The 22,245-nt window shown below is 42.6% G+C and overlaps 1 protein-coding gene across 2 annotated transcripts; it reads right to left on the bottom strand.

Annotated features, from left to right (window-relative positions):
* Positions 1–333: 333 nt before the first annotated feature.
* On the bottom strand, positions 334–21,995 carry OGFRL1 (opioid growth factor receptor like 1). 2 transcript variants are annotated; one of them, XM_027550880.1, is made up of 7 exons: positions 21,687–21,995; positions 16,440–16,526; positions 16,207–16,288; positions 13,281–13,359; positions 13,119–13,185; positions 12,866–13,011; positions 334–7,452 (listed from the first exon to the last, which is right to left on the bottom strand). In XM_027550880.1, the coding sequence occupies exons 1-7, from the start codon at positions 21,933–21,935 to the stop codon at positions 6,789–6,791; spliced, it is 1,374 nt and encodes a 457-aa protein (XP_027406681.1). In that variant the 5' UTR covers positions 21,936–21,995; the 3' UTR covers positions 334–6,788. The 2 variants fall into 2 exon arrangements, with proteins under 2 accessions (XP_027406681.1, XP_027406682.1); XM_027550881.1 differs by having other exon boundaries at positions 16,207–16,285.
* Positions 21,996–22,245: the final 250 nt, after the last annotated feature.

Genomic DNA, 22,245 nt, shown 5'->3' with positions numbered 1-22,245 from the left:
CTCTGCAGATCTGCACAGCCACACTGCAAGGTAATGCTTTTCCTCACCTTCAATCCCACTGTCCTGTGGCATCTTAAGCAGCCTCCTCACTTGCACCTCACAGCTGCATTTTTCTTAATCAAAAAAAAAAAGTTGTTAAAAGAGTAGCCCTACTAAAGTGAAAAACATCTGTTCCATCCGTTATTCATGTTGCACTCATTTATATTAAAAATACTTTTAAATCTTTGCATTAGAGAAAAGTGAAAGAGAGCCATAAACAGCCAGCTCACATATAACACATGTGAGCTGCCCTCCAATCATCCCTGACAAAAATAACTGCCTGTGTAAATAAGATTTCACCCTGCAAAACACAACATTTATTTTAGAGGATAAAAAGGGAATAATGTTGATCTCATACAATAACCATAAGAAAGTCTAATCATAGAAAAACAGCAAAGTCATTTGTTCCAGCTCTTTAAAAATAGTTTAATCATGCAAAATCAACATAATGTACTCTAACGTAAGGCCAAAATGTTAACCAAGATGAAGTGGCTTTTAGTCATTTTACAGGACATATATTTGGCACTAGTTATTAAAAATAATTGAAGGGACTCTAAACATATAGTTTCAGAAACGATCTTTTTAAACACAGCAGTAAACAAGAGAAACTATTGCTCTTTATACATTTTTGGCATAACACTGCCATACAGTTACAGGATTATAAAATAAGTGTTTCATAGTACCAGACATATCCAGAAACTGGTTACAGCTCCTACCACATACACATGGTATTGGTGCGCACAGACACGCGCAGCATTCTGTAATTCATCCTGCAGACGATGGCGCATGGCGGAAGGCCCGCCGCTGCGGAAGAGACAGCGCTCACACCGGAAGGAAAGCACCCATCTTTCTGAGAATCATACCCATCCTCCTGAATACTCAAAATACAAAGGGCACTGAAGTTTCCCAATTGAAATGGTGACTGGACCCCGTTGGCCATCTGTCTTATCAGTTTGCACAAAGGAAGAGTGGACAGCTCACTGAGGAGACAAGCAAACCAACTTTGTACAAAGAGGAAAACAAAAGGCTTGTAAAAGGACCTAACGCTTGGTCCAGTTTGTTGCTCTTCGTTGTGATGGTTCAGGAGACACGGTTACTTTGCCATATGCAACCTATCACTGCCTCTCCTCCTTGGGTCTACAGCCAGCCCCTCCACTTAACCCAGTTAAAAGCACCGGCAGAGGAATTAGACCTGGTTCCGGATCACGTGATTATTTCTCTCCGTCGTGCAAGGTCTCAGTCTACCGTGGAGTAAGCAGAATTCAGGCTTCAAAGGAGAGCAGGAATGGGACTGTTTCCAAATAGGTACTGATTCCCTTGGCACGTGTAACTCAGGGCACGTCCCCGCTGGAAAGCTCTGCAGACCCTGCCTCATCTCGTCCTCACTGCAGCCACTCTGGCACTGCACAGACCTACAATCGGTTACATCTTCGTTTCAGCAGGGAGTCTCTGTCTTCTAATTTTGTGTTTCAATCGTGTTTTCCTCTCCTCCACATGACACTGAACCCAGCAGAACTGACAAAAGTGTTCATCTGAGCAGTGAGTGCAGAACTTGGATGTTTCTTAGGACCAGAGCTTATTACACAACTAATCTCTCTAGTTAATGTTAACTGTTCCACAACTCCATTATAATTTAAAAATGAAAATAGGATAAACTTTATAACTTCCATATATTTTACATATTAAAATATATAAGGTTTCTGATTTTTTTTATATATACATAAAGGTCTTTCAGCATAACAAGACAGCACTGGTGCCTTTTCCCTTTCATTTCATCTTTACATTGAACCGTTTTATGAAGACTTTTATACAGAGGCCTGTGAAAGAACAACCCAAGCAATATTTGATTGGAGATCAGAAGTTTTGAACTGGTGGGGGAAGGGGCAGGCAGAACTGGTATTTCAATGTTTCCTGAGATACATTTAGCAGTAATCTACACAGCAGATGTCGAATTGCTCACAATTTTCTAAGCAACTACAAAATGGTGGCAAATGAACTACACCAGGTATTTTTATGAAAACTGACACCCACTGAAACAGTGTATGGAGTTATGGAGTCCCAGGTGGCCCCCAGGCCTCAGAAGTCAGTAATCGCAGAGCGAGACCCTGGTCACTCAGAGGAGGTTCTGGGGACCCTTCCTCCACTGGAGGGCCTGCACCCAGGGTCGGCTCCCCTTCACCCAGATGGTTCTCAGCCAACTCCCCTTCTCTGAACTCAACCTCCAGGCAGAGTTTGGACCATAAAACAAAGCAGTTAACTGTATCTTCCACACAGACATGTTAATTCAAGGAAACAAAAATATTAAGAAGCCATTTCCCACAAATAACTAAAACAGTAAACTTCTCAACAAAAGAAGAAAAAAAGCAGATGACAAAAAAATATTTTCTCCAACCTAAGGTAAAAAGCAAGAACAGTACTGTTTAAATGTTTCTAATAAAACTACAGCATAAAAGTCCAAATTAATTTCAGATTCCCCCAAACATCTATTGGAATTAAAGTTCTAAATAATTTCTCTAATTCCATTTTCTACATCCATCTGCATCTAAAAACAAAAGACAGATAAATATTACTTGTAGAAACTGAGACATGTTTACAGTGAAAATTACAGCATGTAGCAAAATTAAGGAGAAGCATAAATAATGTAACCATGTGGCTAATCTTTCTTACTGTAAAGGCCTTTTGTCAAATATAACACGTTTGAACACGGTGGCTAAGTATACTCACTTTTGAACTGATGTTACTGATACAAATGGAAATGTCCCCAAAATGCAAAAGCACCAACCAAAGTAAATTTCACTAAAATAACTGATCTTCGTGGTTTGGAATGTTTCTTATGGCAAGATTTTATAATGGAGTAAAAATTTAAACTTCTGAATGAAAGCCTGATCACATTAGTTAAGGCACATCTGGACACCCCCAGGCATTCATTTATTTATAACTATATTATCATCAACTTCAGTAATTAGGAATTTCTAAAATACAGTCTGTCCCCCAGCACACTCTGCTGGGTGGGCTGGAACACGGGAGGAGGCAGGGCGTACTCACTGTTACCCTAGAGATACCCACACAGATCTGCTCGTGGAACAAACAGAATTCAGAGGTGAAAGACATCAATACATGTGCACCCCTAACTTTCTATATTCTACTAACCCGTGCCATCTTTCTCTACAACTACACCTACATTTGAAATGATTTCCAGTGTATCTAACTCCAGCTTACCTTACATTTAACAGAAATACCCCAGGAGAAAACAGAATGGATATTTTTAAAGTGGGAAACAAAATAGAAATCTTCAAAATTATTCCTATAACAAAGAATCCCCGCTCACCCCAAATAAACTTGAGAGCCCACAGATGCAATCAGAACCAAACAAGATCAAGACTGTCCTTTCCTCAGGTTAGAAAATAAAGCTTTTATAAGAGTCTCAATTATAGAAAGACAAAATAAAAGGGTTGATTTAGTTGCTCAGTAGATTAAAAATCAACCATAACTATACTATAAACTAGGGAAATTTAACTTTAAACAATTAACCAAATAGTCTCTCTCCATCGGGTCAATCAATTTTTGACCACTTTGATACGGATGTTTACTTACTAAAATGATTTTTTAAAGAGTGACTCAGATGTAACACTGTATTGTTTTCCTTTTTCACCAGATCATTCCTTCTGTCAGATTAAAGTATAAAAACTAGAAACAAAGTAGATAATTATATAAACATAACATTTATGTTTTTAAGACTTGGCAAAAAAAAAAATCTTGGAACTTCTCTGCTAACTCCTGAGTTATAAGTTCTGTTTTCTCCTTGAAGCTGAAAAAAGCTTTTTATCACAATTAAAATTCAAAATAAAGCTGTATCATATAATTTTGAACTGAGAACTGGACCTGACTCAGAGAAAGCAGACATATTTTCAGTTATCATTATTCTTTTCCGTTTCTTGTAAGATTGAGCATGAGAATGTATAATGGTATAATATTCTTAATGTTATAAACTTTTTCTCTACTTACAGAAATATATCTTATCATTATATATCACTTTATAGTATTTCAAAATATTTTCACGTATATTATCTCCTTTGAGATATGAATGCACAAAATATTAGAAATAGACTAGACTAACCAAGCAGTATAACATCTATTTGCCATGAAACGCAAATTAGTATTTTATCAATAGCCAATACTGAGTATCCTCACAGTCCATGGTACAATGATAAAGTCTATAGAATTGCAAAAATTCGATAGTTTCTAGCTATTTGGCCATGCTCCACCGCATTTTTATAATAGCTTCTCAGTAAGTTTCTGCAAGCACATAGTAGGTTTTTAAAATACAACACATCAGAGTCAAACCCAGAGGGCTGTTTCATGTCTAGCACACACATAAAGACACATCTATAGATCTTATTTTAAAACTACTGAATGTACAAAATATTCTTAATAGAAAAAAAATTTAGGTGTTTGTAATTTTTATCTGCAAAATGAATGGCACTCTCTTACTTCTTTCCACTGAACAATTCTCTCATAAGTTATTTATAGATTAAATGTAGAACTGATACTGTTACATGTGAATATACCTTTCAAAACCAGCATGATAGAAAAAGGCCCCTATTTTAAATGAAAGCCAGGCAGTTTTTCCCTTGAGACTAAATATTCTCAAATTAAATGGTACAATCTAATCAAATCCCTAATTAGGAATATTCTAAAAGTTAAATTATTGAATGAAACATTTTTACTTTTAAGGGCTCTGATATACTACTAGCTTCTAAGTAATTCAGATTATACCCATTTTAGTATCAGTCTGCTGCTTATTAATATTTTAATATCTGGTCACAAAATTTTAACATTATGTACTTAGAAAGTGGTGTGAACACTTTATCATGTATGCAAAATTGGTAAGATATTTCCAATGTATTATATTTCTACAATTCAGCCCAATGTGACAACCTACTCTCATGCCCTAACCCTGCAAAATTGCTTATTGAGTTTGATGAGGCCATTAAAGAAAGAATGGGGCCATGAAAGAAATCTTTTTTTACATTAAAGTAAAAAAAGAAACTGAAATCCAAAAGCAGAATTGTTTCCCAAATCCTAATGCTCACTTCAAAAAAACAGAAGAAACATAAAACTGCTGTATTATGAGAAATTATAACGAGAAAATATTCTATATTTATTGGAATACATATATAACACACGTTATTAACATTCTGACTAAATAAGTCAGATTTGAGAAACAGTGATGTTTTATGTAAATTTCAAGGCAATAAAATCCTTCTAAAAGCATACTGTTGGTGTGTTTAGTTTCTAGAAATCCTTTGCTAAAAATCCTCAGATCAATAAAAGTAACAGAAGATGATATGATGTGATTAAAAAACAGGACATAGTAAAAACAGTAAAAATTCTTTGGGGGTTAAAGTGAGTAGATCTTCCCTTAAAAGCCTAAGAAACACACAAAGGCAATTTCTTTCTAAATGAAATTAAGTTTTTAAAAAAGGTCTATTAATTACTTTCATTATATTTGTAGGAATGCTGAAGTTCTCACCACAGTGTTTAATTGTTTTCTAATGTGTAATAATAATCAGTAACAATATTATAGGAAATAAAGCTATTTGCTCTTACCCAATTTTGACACATTCTGTGCTTACTAAAACTGAATACATGGGATATCAAATCTACTCTCAATTTCAAGGTCTGACAACTGAGATGCAGCAAATTGTATTTTTTTAAAGATACCCTGTGGGCTAAGCAGTATGAACTTCATAGTCCACGTAACACTGAGATATTCATGGTTTCACGGACTACTGCCTTGTTGCCAGTACAAAATGCATGCATTTTAAAAATGAATAATTTCTCCTCTTATTTTTTAATTCTTTAGTCATTTGCATTCAGACACAAGCACCGAATTTATACAGAACAGCCATAAAAGGCAAGATTTTTTTCTTGTACTTTTGCATCAAAATTTGTTTTTAAGCACGTTAATACAGAAAAACATGTTTATTGTTTTAAACAAAGCAAATTCTTGAAATCGTACAGTTGACATTCTCTTCCGTCCCGTGCAAATGTCACTGTAGGAGACCATCTGAATGTCTAGATGACAACACTAGAAACGCAGGTACCGGCCGACCGACACAGGTGGCTGATGAGAATGAGGCCAAGGGTGGAGAGAGAGGACCGGGAAAGAGACTGACAAGCAGGGGAGGGTGATTCCAAGTCCCCAAGAACATCCATCCTCCTTACCAGAACCTGCAAGTAAACACGCTGAGGTGCTGTTAAAAAAAAAAAAAAATCCAAATTCCTTTCTGAATACCTCAAAGAAGACCACATTTTTTTCTTGCACCTTAAACATAGGAACCTTTAAATCTGGCAAAGGTGTGGCCACATAATGAAATTATCCTCTCAATTTCCTCCAGGTATAGTACAGTCCACTCCAAGAACTGATTCCTATCTCAGCTATATCAAACACTCCATGATTACTTCCAGATACACTGAAAATAATTTAAAAGGAATTGTGTACAGGATGCAAAAATTCACATCCCCAGAGTGTTACAGGATACACTTACTCACTGGGTCTCGTCTTCAGACTTCTTTTTAAATATTAAATTCACAGCCACACAGACTAAAAACCAGGTGACAACTAAATGCTGACCACAGAAAAATCACCAACCGCCGGCTGCGCTGAGAAACGCGGCCTCTACTGCTCAGGACACGTCACAGCCTCCCCTCCCGGGGATACACAGGCGTGGGGGCCTTCTGATAATTCACGGCAACGCGGCGTCATCATGGGAACCCGCATCGCCTGGACTTCCACCGTCTTGGTTCCGGGTGTCACTCGCCTCATCCTTCTCCGAGGGAGATGCACTCTCCTTTTGCTCCTCGGGATGAGTAACTGTCTTTTCTGCCCGAGGACTGGAATTGTTTGCAACCTCATCCTGCCCTGGGTCTCCGGGCTGGGCGGCCTCGCTGCCTGGCTCCTCACTGGGCTTGTCCGTCTCTTCTGACTCCTTAGAGGCCACTTTTTTGTCTTCAGCTGCTTTACTGATCCCATGCGCGGCTGAAGAGGCGTTTTTGGAGTCTTTGGGTTTTTTGTGCATAGACATCTGACCGTGCTGCCCCGCGGTGGGCGGCCCGGGGGGCTTCTGAGCTTTGCTGCCCTCGGGCTGTGCCTTCCTCGGGGGTCCCCAGATAAAATTCTCTGAGGGCGTGTAATGTTTCTGGGCAAACCGTAGGAGCTTTCTCCTCTCCCTTCTGTCTCTGATTGTGTACACGAAATACTCCAGCGCGCTCTGTTTAATATTGGGAATAGTATTTTCCACCAGAGCCTCATGAAGGATAAATTTTACAAGAGGAGATTTAAAACTTTCATATCCAAGCTCGCCGAGGCTTTTCAGAATACGAGTGATCCTCAAATAGTTGTGCTGAGACCTGGAAGCAGGTTGAATAAAATGAAGGAAGAAAATTAGGTGGGGTAAGAAGCCTGGGAATGAAAACTACTGGGAAAGTACTTTTGATGGAAGTGTAAACCATGAAAATATGCCTTGTAATGACTTTGCTAAAAGGAGCATTAGACTCCATGAAGAAGCGTAAAACAGAAGGTATTAAACCTCTGTGCCTCAGTGTAATGCCAATCTACATAAAACTCAAGTATATAAAATAAATTCTCCCTGGCTTGTTAGTTCTTCACATTTGAAAAACATTTAGATTCAATATGTATCCCCACGGATGTTGAATTATTATTTATAAGATACAGTGAGGATGAATATCGACTACACAAAGGTATCATTCCTGTAACAGGTAACCAGTGCTGGGCATTAGCTACCAGCCGAATGTACAATTTCCAGGGTCAGCTGGTCAGCAGAATCCACCATAAGAACCAACTCAGAAGGGAAGCAGAAAAAGCCATTCTACCTGGCTAGAACAATTCCGACAAAGGATGCAAAACTGACTTATTTAGCACAGCAGGGAGCGTGGGCTTTGGAGTCAGAACTGAACTCACATCCTGACTCAGCACCTGCAGCTGCATGAAATGATGGCACCTTGAAGGCTCAGCATCCCAGTCTGCAGATGGGGAAAAGGCCCCACACCTCCCTGAGTTTGTAAGAGTCAAACAAGCTGACCCATAAGCTAAGAATGTGAAGCTTAAATATTAGACACTATTTAACCATATAAATGTTGATACTGGTACACTAAGGAGCACCACGCTTGTACCTATCATAACATAATCACCCCAACTCTTTTCCATCTGTGACCTCTCTTGCCTCATCTTTCCCTATCACAGAATTGACAATTTTGCCTTTAATGCCATTGATTCCAAAGATGCTTCTTTCCCCAGATTGCACTAGTATCATCTTTGTCTGAAAACTAAGGCCATTATCAGATGAAAGCCTTCCAAACCTATTCTGTCACAATTCATAATCTCACCTCCCTGACCTCACTCAGCCCAAGAGTTGCTTTATTACAAATACCTGGCTGTGTCCAAAAGGAATCATTAATACATGATTAATTTTCATGTATTAATCACATGTGTCATCAATAGCCCAGGTGAGTTATTCACCCAATGCTGCTGCTGCTGCTGCTGCTAAGTCGCTTCAGTCGTGTCCGACTCTGTGCAACCCCATAGACGGCAGCCCACCAGGCTCCCCCGTCCCTGGGATTCTCAAGGCAAGAACACTGGAGTGGGTGGACATTTCCTTCTCCAATGCATGAAAGTAAAAAGTGAAAGTGAAGTTGCTCAGTCGTGTCCGACTCTTAGTGACCCCATGGACTACAGCCTACCAGGCTCCTCCTTCCATGGGATTTTCTAGGCAAAAGTACTGGAGTGGGGTGCCATTGCCTTCTCCAATTCACCCAATACTCCAATTCACAACCACTACTTATTCCTAACCTCCCTAAACCTCTTTACACCTCAGGCATTGAACTTTCTACAACCGTCACATATACTTGCCTTGGCATCCACAAATGCTTGGTATTCACTTAGGAATAACTAGCAACTTATTTGGGAAAAGTGGAGGATGCTGAATATTTGAGGAGTGGAAGGACCTGGTTCCAGGACCTTATAGTTTGAGACTTAGTTTGGACCAAACTAAATAAACCCTGAATGATTCAGGCTCACCAAACATTGGAAAAGACAAATACAACAGTTTTCAATGTTTCCATCTTTCTGGGTGTTTACCAAAGTAGTGTTCTCTTAATAGTCAATAGTGTTCTCTTAATAGTCTTTGAAGGCCAAAGGATAAAACATAGCACAGATAATGCTTCAGTTTTATGAATCAAGTACCAGTCTTTTGAGACAATACCAATTCGAGTGAAGTTAAGACAAGGTGCCATTATCAGCAGGACCAACCTAGTAGTTAGGTTAGGGTAGCATCTACATGGTCTGGCATTCCTGGTGGCTCAGACAGTAAAGAATCTGCCTATAATGAGGGAGATCCAGGTTCGATCCCTGGGTCTGGAAGATCCCCTGTAGAAGGACATGACTGCACATTCCAGTATTCTTGCCTGAAGAATTCCATGGACAGAAGAGCCTGGCAGGCTACAGTCCATGGGGTTGCAAAGAGTCAGACACAACTAAGCGACTAGCAGTTTCACTTTCGCTACATAGTCTAATAACTTGGTAGTGAAATCCCAACGTCTGCTTCCTAAGTCTATGAGAAAGAGAGGCATGGTAAAATGGAATAATATTTTCCTTTAAAAAATCAAAGAGGAGTTATATGACACAACAAAAAATTTGCAAGTAGCTCAATTTCACATATCCAATCCAAGATGAATGACCAAGATAAAATTTTCTCTATCAACACATTCTCCAATTTAAAAGTTTACATAAGAGTGGAAAAGAACAAACACTTGGGTTAAAGTGAATAAAGATCAGGACTATGGAACAGAATTACACAAGAAAGAAACTGGGTGTTTCAGTATGATTTGAAACAAATGTCACCAAGAAATACAAAACGCCCCCACTCTCCTAATGTTGTGAGTCGACTCGGGTGGCTTAGCAGATCAAAGACAGAAGCTGGGCTTGCAGACAGAGGTGAGGCCAGTGGGAAAGGCTGAGATATGTTCCCTCTTTGAGTCATGGTCCTTGTTCACTATACTTTATTTCACTTCACTTTCTTTTAATATTTTTCTCTGCTGGACTACTATGCTGCTGCTGCTGCTAAGTCACTTCAGTCGTGTCCGACTCTGTGTGACCCCATAGATGGCAGCCCACCAGGCTCCCCCGTCCCTGGGATTCTCCAGGCAAGAACACTGGAGTGGGCCACCATTTCCTTCTCCAATGCATGAAAGTGAAGTGAAAAGTGAAAGTGAAGTCGCTCAGTCGTGTCCGACCCTCAGCGACCCCATGGACTGCAGCCTACCAGGCTCCTCTGTCCATGGGATTTTCCAGACAAGAGTACTGGACTACTATAAACACACTGAATTCCCTGCTTACTCTAAAAGACTCAAGATACTATGCAGATTAAAACACACAAAAAAGCTGTACCCATGGAAAGGAAAACTGGTGGTGGAAGGAAGGAAAGATGACAGGGCGGGAAGGGTCAGGTAACAGTCAGGCTCCCCTCCGGGTCCCAAGCCAGAAAGTCATTTAACGAAAGCCTTCTGCTTCCAACCACCAATTAAGAGTGGTGGAGATGATTAAACCCCAAGGAGGATTTAGGCAGACAAACCTGGTTTGTTCACCACTTATTCATTCAACAAATATTTACTAAACAAGAGTGCTATTCCAACCAAGAAAAAAAAAAAAACAAGTTGGAAATGGAAGTTCTCTCAAATGACATTCGTGAGCACACAGAAGATGAGACATCATCAGATCCTCTTCTGACTCTTGGCATCCTTCATGTCAACAGACTACCTGCACACAGCTGTCTTTGAGGGTAATCCACAGTGCTTAGAAACTGTGCACAGAGAGCTCGGGGAGAGCTCTCTGAATCGCTTCAGTATAAGTGCTCTGTCGTCACTTAGTCGCTAAATCGTGCCAGACTCTTTGCGACTCCATGGACTGTAGCCCACCAGGCTCCTGCATCCATGGAATTCTCCAGGCAAGAATACTGGAGTGGGTTGCCATGTCCTTCTCCAAAGTGCTCTCTATAAATCAAATTTAACTTGAGTTATGAGTTAACAGGTCTTCTAGTCAAGATCATAAAGTTTTATGCCCACATCTTGAGTGTTTTACTACAAGTCACCATTTTAATAATGTTGATTATAAATAATAAATAGAAGGCTCAAACAGTAATGCTTCTACTCACTTTACCAAAGCAAGATCAAAGTTATAGAAAAATACCCACAAAAAATTAGTTTATCAATGTACAAAAATGCTGTTTGGTGCAAAGACATATTTCTTAGGTTAGTTTTAATTTTTTTTCTCTTGGTATTTGCCCCATTCAGCTAATTATAATGTGCTAAAAATGTTTTAAAGTTGTTGGTTTTATAGTCCAGTGCTCATAAGTCACCCTATAATTAAGAAGAAAAAAGAAAAGGCCAGTTTGCATGCAAAGAAAATATTTTTTTAAATTGGGATATAAGTATTAATGAAAGTTATAAATATCTAAGCAAAAGAACACAGAAAATCAGTTCCAGATAAACTGCTAAAATTTTCTTCACAGGTGTTTCGATTTACTAACAAAAACTGGGCTTCTGATTTTGACCTATAAGGTGATTATTCTAATTTTCTCTCTTTCTAAAACATATGAGTACCTCTCAGTCTTATAAAGTGGTTTTTACAGTAAGTCCCCTACATACAAATGAGTTTGCTCCAAGAGCATGTTCTAGGTCCATTTTGTTCAGAAGTCCAACAAAGTTAGCCTAGATATCCAACTAACTTAATTGGAAATTTAGTACTGAACTGTAATAGGTTTATAATACTTTTCACACAAGTAATACATAAAAATACACAAAAAAATAAAGAAAACATTTTTAATTACAGTACAGTACCTTGAAAAATACCACCTACACCACTGTCGCTTTTATGCTTGCTTCCAGATATCCTGGGCTGGAAATAAAGATACTGCCCTGCTGTACTCTACACAGTACTGTTCAGTAAAGTACACAAAAGCACCGCCAATTGTAGAGAATGCACACAGGCAACAACGTACACCAGACCCGTGAGCTAACTTACAACATGGGACACGTGAACACACGTTTGCACCTTTGAAAGTTCACAGCTTGAAGGTTCATAAGTAGGGGACTTACAGTATATGTCATAGGCTTAATTATGGATTTGATCTAAGAAGGCACAGTGCCTGAGAAGCAGCCCGAGCTACCAGAAGCATACAACCCAGGAGAGGGGTCTAGAAAAGCCTATACAAACAACCACCACAAATGCTGAGAAACACGGTATAAACAGGGAGTGAGGCTACACTTGACTGTGGGCAGTAGAGTGGCTGCACGAATAAACAGTTCCAAAACCAACGTGAACGTGAAGTCGCTCAGTCGTGTCCAACTCTTTGCGACCCCATGGACTGTAGCCTACCAGGCTCCTCTGTCCATGGGATTTTCCAGGCAATAGTACTGGAGTGGATTGCCATTTCCTTCTCCAAGGGATCTTCCCAACCCAGGGATCAAACTCCGGTCTCCCACATCGTAGACAGACGCTTTACCATCGAGCCACTAGGGATGTCAAGCAGCCATATTTTTACCTGGAATATCATTCCTTTTTTTTTTTGCTATTGTTATTGTTATTTAGTTTTGCTTTAGAATATAGAATGGGGAATAAAGTGCATTTCAGATGAGCTTTCGAATTCAAATCCATGGATCCACCTGCTTGTGGCTCTATGTGCCATAGAGAAATCCAACCCAGAGAAAACCCCGTGCCTTGGGGACTCACTGCAGGGGCTCTACTTACTCATTCAGATGCTGAAACCTTTCCTGCCAGTTAACAGCCCGGGCAACGTTTCCAGTTTTATCTATCAGCTTTATTCCAAAAAACTCTAACATCATTTTATAAGCCAGGAGGAATCTTCTTATTGCTTCCTTTGTTTTCTTGAATTCCTAATGAAAAAAAGAAAAATTCAGCGGAATGACTCAGAGTTACCAGGGCCATCAAACGGCAACGTTAATTTGGCTAACTCGCATGAAATGAAATCAGCTTGCCTCACCTCAATTTCATAGGTAGTTAGTTCTTTAGCATAGAAGTTCAAGCCTTGTTCTCTCAGAGGGAAAAGCCTATGTTTTAGAGAAATAACATTTGTATATTAGTGATCTCTGGGAAGCACACGTGATTAAACAGGTCACGGTTCGAGAGAGAGCAGGCGACTGACCATTGGATGTAGGTGTGATTGTGTTCCAGCTTCTCGTAGTCCCCTTTCCACTTATTGAGAACTTCTTCAATGTAAACACCTGAAGAGGAAAGATTCAGAACATGAACCAGGTGTTAGAACATTGTTGAAGGCATTTTGAGACTGAATCACTTAAGCTTTGTGTTAAAACTTTTTAAAACGTAATAACAGCACACAAGAGCAATGCAATGCCTTTATAAGATGAAAACCCTATGCCACAGACTCAGTGGTGAAATAAGCCTAATTGAAAAGAAAAATCATGGCACCTCAAATCGCAGAAAACTCTATTGGACAGTTACTCCAAAGTAGAAGCTGGCAAACTGTGGCCTGCCATCTGTTTTATAAATAAAGCTTTTTTGGAACACAGCCATGCATATCCATTCATGTATTATGTATTTAAACCGTGGAGCTGAGTAGTTGCAACAGATATGGTATGGCCCACAGAGCTGAGGATATTTACTCAATGGCCCTGTACCAAGAAAGTTGGCCAGCCCCTGAGTTCTTGAAAGCCACTGAGTTCTTTAAATACTAGAGCAAATAAAAATGAAATGTATCCCAGGCAAAAAGGAAGGAAGGGGACAAAGGTGGGAGGGAGAGAATGCAGAGAGAAGTCGGAAAGGGGGAAGGAAAGGGAGGAAAGGAAAAGTAAAGGCAAAGGTGTTGAGTGCTTCCTAGCGGCAGGACCAGCCTGCAGTGCAGCCAGCCCGCTGAATCTGCCCAGCACCGTCTCAACCCAGCATTTCTGGAGCATTGCCCCTCCTGCTTGACTACTGAGAAAACAGTGAGATCTGCTCAGTCGCACACCAGCAAAACCAGGAGCGGAACACAGGTCTTTATGGTCCTGAAACGTAAACCCTCTTCTTCACCATGTCCTGTCCTTCTCCTAGAAGAACTTATTCGGGCAAAATTCTGCTTCCCAAATCTGTCTAGGTCCTCACAATTAACTGTAGCCACTTAGTCAATTTTACAGACCAAGACACGACAACATAATACCATTCTAAACATAGCTCATCTCACTACTGTATCCTCCAGAGGTCACCGGTTTGTATCAGAGAATCTCACGCTCAAGGTTTTCGGTAAAACGTTGCTATTTAATCCTCAGCCTATTGAAAACATTTACCCCTATAATTTCCTATTTGTTTCCCCTTCCATCTACCCTTCCTCCTACTTAATAAGTAAAATATTGGGCTGGCCAAAAAGTTTGGTCAGTTAGTGAATATGGTTTTCAATAAAGTTCTTCATGAAAATTAAAAATAGTCCTTTTATTTGTACTTAAAACCTAACAAACTTTTAGTCAACCCAATACACGTCATTGAAGTGTGGTGTGTGTGTGTGTTCACACATACTGGGGAGGAAAGTGTGAACTGATGTAATTTATATAATAAACTAGAATAATATTTTATGTGATCATACCTAAAACGTCTGACCCCCACTAGTCTTATAAGATTTTCAAATAAATATTTGTGGTAAAGATTACCCAAAAAAATTAATTGCTTTAAGTTATTTCTCTAAATTACTACCTCAAAAATAAATTCACTGTTAGAAATACAAAAAAAAAAAATTAAGTTAAACATTGTCATTGTCTCTAATCCTCAATGTGTTCAGTATTTGAAGGCATTCCTTTGGGTAAATTTTATCAAAGTCACATCAGAGTCAAATTAACAATCTACCACTGCATTTCTTCAAAATTTTTCTTACCCCAGGTCCTAAAAAAACAATTAATTAATCTTATTTCAATTAGTATATAAAGCAATTTCCACCATTAGTAAATAAAACAGAGCATTTTCACCTAGAGGGTTCCTTCCAAATCAGAGCAGACTTCTGGAACACCAGAAAATAACTAAAGTCAAGTGGATGGGGCCATGTCAGCAATACACCCTCCTTCCCAACTGGTTTGTCTGCCAGTGCACAATGTAGGGAAGTCCTTAGGCATTTCTTCAGGCAGTTAGTTCATCAAGAACTAACTTGGTTCTGCTTTGCAACCCATGACCCTCATTCCCTGATTCACCCTGCTGTGAATTTGGCTCAGTTTTCACTGAGAGCAAAGAGCCACAGCCAGGGCCATCTGGTCACCTCACAGAGACAAGGGCTCTATGGAGAGCAGCCATTTTTCTGGCTTGACCTAGATAAAGTGAGACTGCCCACCACGAAGCACAGTCTGGTGCTGGGGGCAGTCAAGCATAGGTACCGTGGGGACTGCACCCTCTCACTGTAGGTTTAGAAAAGACCCTGGGAAGGCACCTGCAGAGCTGTGGAGGGCAGGCTTATCTGACAGAGCTGTGTGGAGACCTGCAGTGTGCGTAGCTCCCTCCCTAGGATACTGAGACGCTGAAGTGAGGCTCCTCTAGCTTCCTGACCTTGAATCTGAAAACCAACAGGAAAGATGATCCCAACAGAAACATCACGTTCAATCATGCTCTACAGACTTTTGGGTTATGGCACAGTGAAAGGAACACTAAATTCTGGAACTGAGACCCAAGTCTATGATGGAGTGAACCAACCAACCAGTCATTCCAGCTTCAAGATCCAGTGACTTCATCTTTAAATTGAGGAAACTGAATTTGTCCTCTGCTAATGTTTCTTAATAATATGATACCCTAGCGTTCTAGAAATCTCCTTTTTTCCTCTCACAAAAATGGCCCCCACTACCTTCCAGACAGGAGTCCTCACTGTAAAGAGGTGGTGGGAAGGAATTGATAATCCTCAGGTTACTCCTCCAGAATCTGCCGAGTGGATGCTCACAGCTCAAGGGTCTAGACTCTGGGGACACAACAGACTGCAGGGCAGAGCCAAGCCAGACAACGAAACAACACGCTGAGAATGGACCGAGCTGGGAATAAACAAAGAACAGCTACTGCTACTACTACTATTTAAAGTTTGCTTTTTACCAAAGTAGCGGATTACTCACCATCGGGCTTAAATGGAATTTTATTCTTATAAAAACGAAGATTGCTCAAGTCATTTTGATATCGGATATCTTTGAAGTTCTGCTAAAGGAAAAAATAAATCAATCTCCAGCACATGGACATATAAGGAAGGCACAAGGACCTTCCTTGTACATTTGCTCATTGGCACCATAAAATAACAGAAACAGAAGGGAAATATTTTACAGTTTAGAAAAAAATCATTCTATAGTCTTACTGGGTACTGGTGTCGGTATTTGTACAAATCCCTCGCAGCATAAAAACTTCTCTTTGGCTTGGCAGGTGCTTCAGTGGAATCAGTCCCCTAAAATAAACGGGGAAATTCCATTTACATTTTGAAGCAAGACATTTTCGCCGAGGAATTTTCAGAACAAACTTGAAATAACAAGCACACAAAAAGAAAGGCTGAACAGTGTCCAGCTATCCATTGAGTGAAGATATTTTAAATGTCCTTTTAATAATGCTTACTAGCAACATTTGTTGGCTCTCTCGTTTCCTGACTTGAAGCCAGTAACATTTGTTCTGAGGTGTTTTACTAAATAAAAAACTTTATTATTTACCAAAAGCCTATAGAGGCCAAATATTATGAATCAGTATCTATTAGAAAAAGAACTTACAATGAATTAAAGACCAGAGGTTAGACAAGTGATTTTACGACAAAACTTATTACAACAATACTTATTTTTAAATATTTTACATAACATGAAAAGTGTTAAGATAATAAGTCAATCCTACAAAGAAGATTGTCATCAATCTTGCAATGTTTAGCTGTACTTGGAAGTCAAGTAATATTTGTGAAGGGAAAGGGGACTTTTAAAACAAACTAAATAGCTTTCTAAACTCCATCCTTTACAGTATACAACAGGCACACAAAGGCATGAATAACCTTTGTGTTAATTCAGTGATAATACAACGTGATATAAGGTGTGTGTGTGTGTGTTAGTCACTCAGTCGTGTCCGACTCTTTGCTATCCATCAGACTGTAGCCTGTTCGACTCCTCTGTCCATGGAATTTTCCAGGCAAGAATACTGGGGTGGGTAGCCATTCTCTTTTCGAAGGTAGCAGATTTCAAACATACACACACAAAGTAGTGTAACTCTCAGTTGGAATGAACTTCACATTGTAGTAACCTGTATGTGGTAGTTTACTTACACTTTTAAAATTCTAAACAAAATTCCCAGCCCCACGGCAATTTTTAAAGGATAAGATAGAAGTCAGCATAATCAGTTCTCATGCTCTTAACTCCATGTGCTATCATAGTGTACAAGAACGTGCTTTGGGTCCAGAGTCACGCAGAAGGGCAAAGAGACTGCTGGGGAAGATGAAACAGATGACAAAGCTGAAGTCTGAATATTCATTAAGAGGTTCACCCACCTTTCCTCATCGGCCCCCGCCCCTGTTGGTGCTGACAGACCGGCATCCACCAAGCAGTTTCTGAAGCGGCATGATTCTATTACTACAAGTACAGAGTGACTTACTTTAACTCCAAACTAGCTGATGTTTAACAATAGCTGCTCCTTACATAAGCAAGGAAAAGCTTATATTCTGGTCCTCACCACACATTTCAAAATAGCTCTGCCTAGCAGGTTTCTGGATCTCTTTAGCCTATGCTACAACCCCATGACTCATCATCCCAGAAGCATAAGGAAAGCACTTTTCCACTTACCAGGCACATATATTATTTCATTTGATTCTTATAACCCACCTGGAAGGCCATCAGGAGTGCTTCCATCTTAGAAACAAGGGAACCCAGGCTTGGAATAAAGTTCAATAACTATCGCCCAGAGCCCAGCAATAGGGCCAGACGGAAAACTCCAGGCTGGAGGCTCCAAGTCTGACTAATTGGGTCTGAATCAATTTCAGCTCCACCCAATGCGAAGGACTGTCATAGAAACCATGGTAGAATATCAACAGTTCAAAACCAGGAGTCAGGACACTCGGGCTGAGTCTTTAACTCAGCTGCTGACGTGTGAGGATGTTAACTGCATCTTCATTTGATCATCAGCGAAATGAGAATGACTCACGCCCTACCTATATTTCCCAGGGTTATGCTGAGAACGCCTGCCTCCTCCAGGCTCTAAATGCGCCGGCCTGCCAGCATCATCCATGCTCCCTCCCCTTCCTGTTCCTCCAGGCTCTCCTCCCCACTCCCTTTCACCTGCTCAGCCACAGATTTTGTTCCTTAATATTTTATCACTAATTCCCGTGTCCCCAAAATTTCCCTGTTTTCTGGGTCATTGCCTTCAGCAAACATGCTGTAGCATCTCTAATCTTAAACATGTATCAACTAGGACTGACCCAAACTCCCCTCAAGACAGATCCATAGCTTTGCTCTGGTTTATAGCAAAACATCCCCAGAGAGTTGCCCATAGTCCCTGCCTGTCTCCCCTTCTCTCACAACCCTCCCCAATCAGGCTATTATCCTCTGCACGCCATCAAAATGGCTTTTATGAACATCACCGAACACATTCCCATCTCACTGAGCAGCTTTCCCAGTGCTCCACCCAGGTGACTTCCCAGCAGCACTGGGCCAACTGATATCTCTCCTTCTGAAACACTGTCACACGCCACACCTGCCCCGGTTTGCTTCTGCTCCATCTCACTGGTCGCCCCTGGGCAGCCTCATCTTTGACTTCTCTCCCTCACATGGTCTCCATGGAGCAGTGCCCAGGGCCCGTTCACATTTCTCATGCTCCTTGATGACCCCAGACCTTCCCATGAATTTAAATACCTCCATTCTTACATGCTGACGATTCCAGTCCTGGACTGAGGCTTCACTCATAATGAACTACTCATCAACTCCCCTTGGATATTTTATAGGATACTAAACTCAAGGGGATTCTTGATTTAACCTCTGATGCTGCTTGCTACCTTAGACTTCCCCATCTTGGTTAATGGCACCGTCATTTGTCAAATACTCACTTGTACTAGGAATACAGCAACAGAGCTGGTGAAAAGTAGTTTTTCTACTTTTTAGCAGTCTAAAAAGTAGACTGGGTTAGACTTTAAAGGTAGCTCCATTAGTTCTTGCAAATGACCATGGGGAGTAGGGAGCAGGTAAGGTGGACATTCAAAAGCAGCATTAAAGAGTAGACATTACATGGTGATCCAGACAAGAAAAATCAATCATTAAAGGGGAAAAGAAAACATTGAAGCCATCTACCATTTACTGGGGTTGTGATTAACTGATTGAAACATGAATTATAAAACTGTTTCATATAGATGGATCAGGTTAGCTGGACAGAATCTGAGCAGATGTTTTTTTGTTTTGTTTTGTTTTTTTGACATCCCAAACTTCTTCATTGAGATACAGATCAGATCAGATCAGATCAGTCTCTCAGTCGTATCCGACTCTTTTCCACCCCATGAATCACAGCACGCCAGGCCTCCCTGTCCATCACCAACTCCCGGAGTTCACTCAGACTCAGGTCCATTGAGTCAGTGATGCCATCCTGCCATCTCATCCTCTGGCGTCCCCTTCTCCTCCTGCCCCCAATCCCTCCCAGCATCACAGTCTTTTCCAATGAGTCAACTCTTCGCATGAGGTGGCCAAAGTACTGGAGTTTCAGCTTTAGCATCATTCCTTCCAAAGAAATCCCAGGGCTCATCTCCTTCAGAATGGACTGGTTGGATCTCCTTGCAGTCCAAGGGACTCTCAAGAGTCTTCTCCAACACCACACTTCAAAAGCATCAATTCTTCGGCACTCAGCCTTCTTCACAGTCCAACTCTCACATCCATACATGACCACAGGAAAAACCATAGCCTTGACTAGACGGACCTTTGTTGGCAAAGTAATGTCTCTGCTTTTGAATATGCTATCTAGGTTGGTCATAACTTTCCTTCCAAGGAGTAAGGGTCTTTTAATTCCATGGCTGCAGTCACCATCTGCAGCGATTTTGGAGCCCAGAAAAATAAAGTCTGACACTGTTTCCACTGTTTCCCCATCTATTTCCCATGAAGTGATGGGACCGGATGCCATGATCTTCGTTTTCTGAATGTTGAGCTTTAAGCCAACCTTTTCACTCTCCACTTTCACTTTCATCAAGAGGCTTTTCAAGTGGAAGGGAAAAACAATGAATTCAAAAGGCAAGACAACCAGCTTTTGCTGCTGCTGCTAAGTCGCTTAAGTCGTGTCCGACTCTGTGCGACCCCATAGATGGAAGCCCACCAGGCTCCTCTGTCTCTGGGATTCTTCAGGCAAGAACACTGGAGTGGGTTGCCATTTCCTTCTCCAATGCGTGAAAGTGAAAAGTGAAAGTGAAGTCGCTCAGTCATGTCCGACTCTTCGCAACCCCATGGACTGCAGCCTACCAGGCTCCTCCGCCCATGGGATTTTCCAGGCAAGAGTATTGGAGTGGGTTGCCATTGCCTTCTCCAGACAACCAGCAGCAGGGCCAAATTGTCAGTCAGGTCTCCGGTTCTGCAGCAGGTGACAGGCAGACTTGGGTCTGCACCTCTCTTTCCCTGGATGATCCTGGGCAAACTTCTCTTTCTAGGCCTCAGTTTTCTCCAAAACGGGAGTTCAAAAGAGCAACTGCCACCACACTCCACTCCAAAAATTGCAGCTGGAAAGAACATGTGTATAGCACAGAGCCTGTACAGTTTGCTGCTGACCCAAACAGATGACTGTTAAGATGGATGAGGCAGCCTACTTGTAAAATATACCTGCTGATTCCTCTGCTAGAGCCGAGACACCTTGGTCTCCACTTCCCACCCTCTTCCCCTCAAGGCCGAGGAGGAGGGCCTGACCCAATACCCCGGCCTGTTAGAGCTGAGCCAGGCGCCCTTCAGAGGCTTGGCCATGCAAGTCCTCCCTTCTAAAGTTTCCTGATTTCCTGATTTTTCAGTCCATCAGAGGTTAGAAGGGTTACTAACCTCTCCTCCGAACTGAAGGAGGCAGATGACTTCAGCATATCTGGATCAACAAGTCTTCTGGATGAAAAAAAAAAAGATGTTTGGAGCATGCCCTGAACTCCTGGGTTAGAAGGCCTGACTTGGAACTCTGGCATTTTCACGTCGGATGGGGACCTTCCAGAGATTCCTAAAGGCTGGAGACCCCGCTGCAGGGAGAGGGTTCGCTGCCCCCACCTCATTCTAGGTGATTTTTTTTTTTTTTTTTTAACCAATAACACGCACTAGACAGGTTTTCACCATCCTCTATTCTCAGGCAGGTTACCCCCACCCCGCCTTCCATCACCCGGCTGCGCTGCGGAGGCTGAGAAGACACTCCGCCAAGTTGGGTTCTGCTCGGGGTGGCGGGGGGACCCTCCGGCCGGTGCCCGCGCTCAGGCCCCAGGCCGTCCGCGGGCGGCCCGGGGCGACCCCAGCGCGCAGGGCCTGGGTCCCGGGGCGGCCGCAGGAGGACGAGCCGCCGCGCCCGAGCGCGCCCGGGCCCTGCGCGCTGGGGTCGACCGCGGCCGCCCCCCGCCCCACCCCGGCCCGAAGCCCCGGCGGCCGCCTACCTGCTCTGCGCCTGCCGCCTCGGGGTCCGGCTCCGGCGCGGGGCCGGCGCGGAGCCGGCCGCCGGCTCGCTCCGGGGGCTCCGCGGGCTCCGCGGGCTCTGGGGGCTGCGCGGGCTCCCGCCCCGGGCCCTCGCCGCCGCCCGGCCCCGGCTCCTCGAGCTCGGGCTCCGAGTCTGTCTGCCAGGTGGAGTCGCAGTCCTCCACGGTGGTGGGCTCGCGCACGCTGACCCCGCCGAGCAGGTTGCCCATCGGAGAGGCGGGCGCGGGGCGCGGCGGGGCTGCGGGGCGCCGGCTCCGGGCTCCGGCTGGCGGCGGCGCTAGGGCCCGGGCAGGGCCGCTGCCGGGGCGCTGGGCGGCACCTCGGCGCCCGGCCCGCTCTGCCTGCGCGCGGCGAGCGGCGGGCGCAGGGCGGGGAGGAGCCCGCGGCCCCGGGGCCGCCGCCCGCGCCCGAGCCCGCCCATCGCTCCCGCCTCCCGGCCCGGCGCGCGCCGCTCCCGCCGCGCTGCCCCTCGGAAAGCCCTCTGCCCTCGGCTTCCGACCCTCCCTGGGCTTGGACCGG

This window comes from Bos indicus x Bos taurus, chromosome 9 (genome assembly GCF_003369695.1).
Source record: "Bos indicus x Bos taurus breed Angus x Brahman F1 hybrid chromosome 9, Bos_hybrid_MaternalHap_v2.0, whole genome shotgun sequence".
Taxonomy (NCBI): Eukaryota; Metazoa; Chordata; class Mammalia; order Artiodactyla; family Bovidae; genus Bos; species Bos indicus x Bos taurus.
This window is presented reverse-complemented; position numbering and strand designations above follow the sequence as displayed.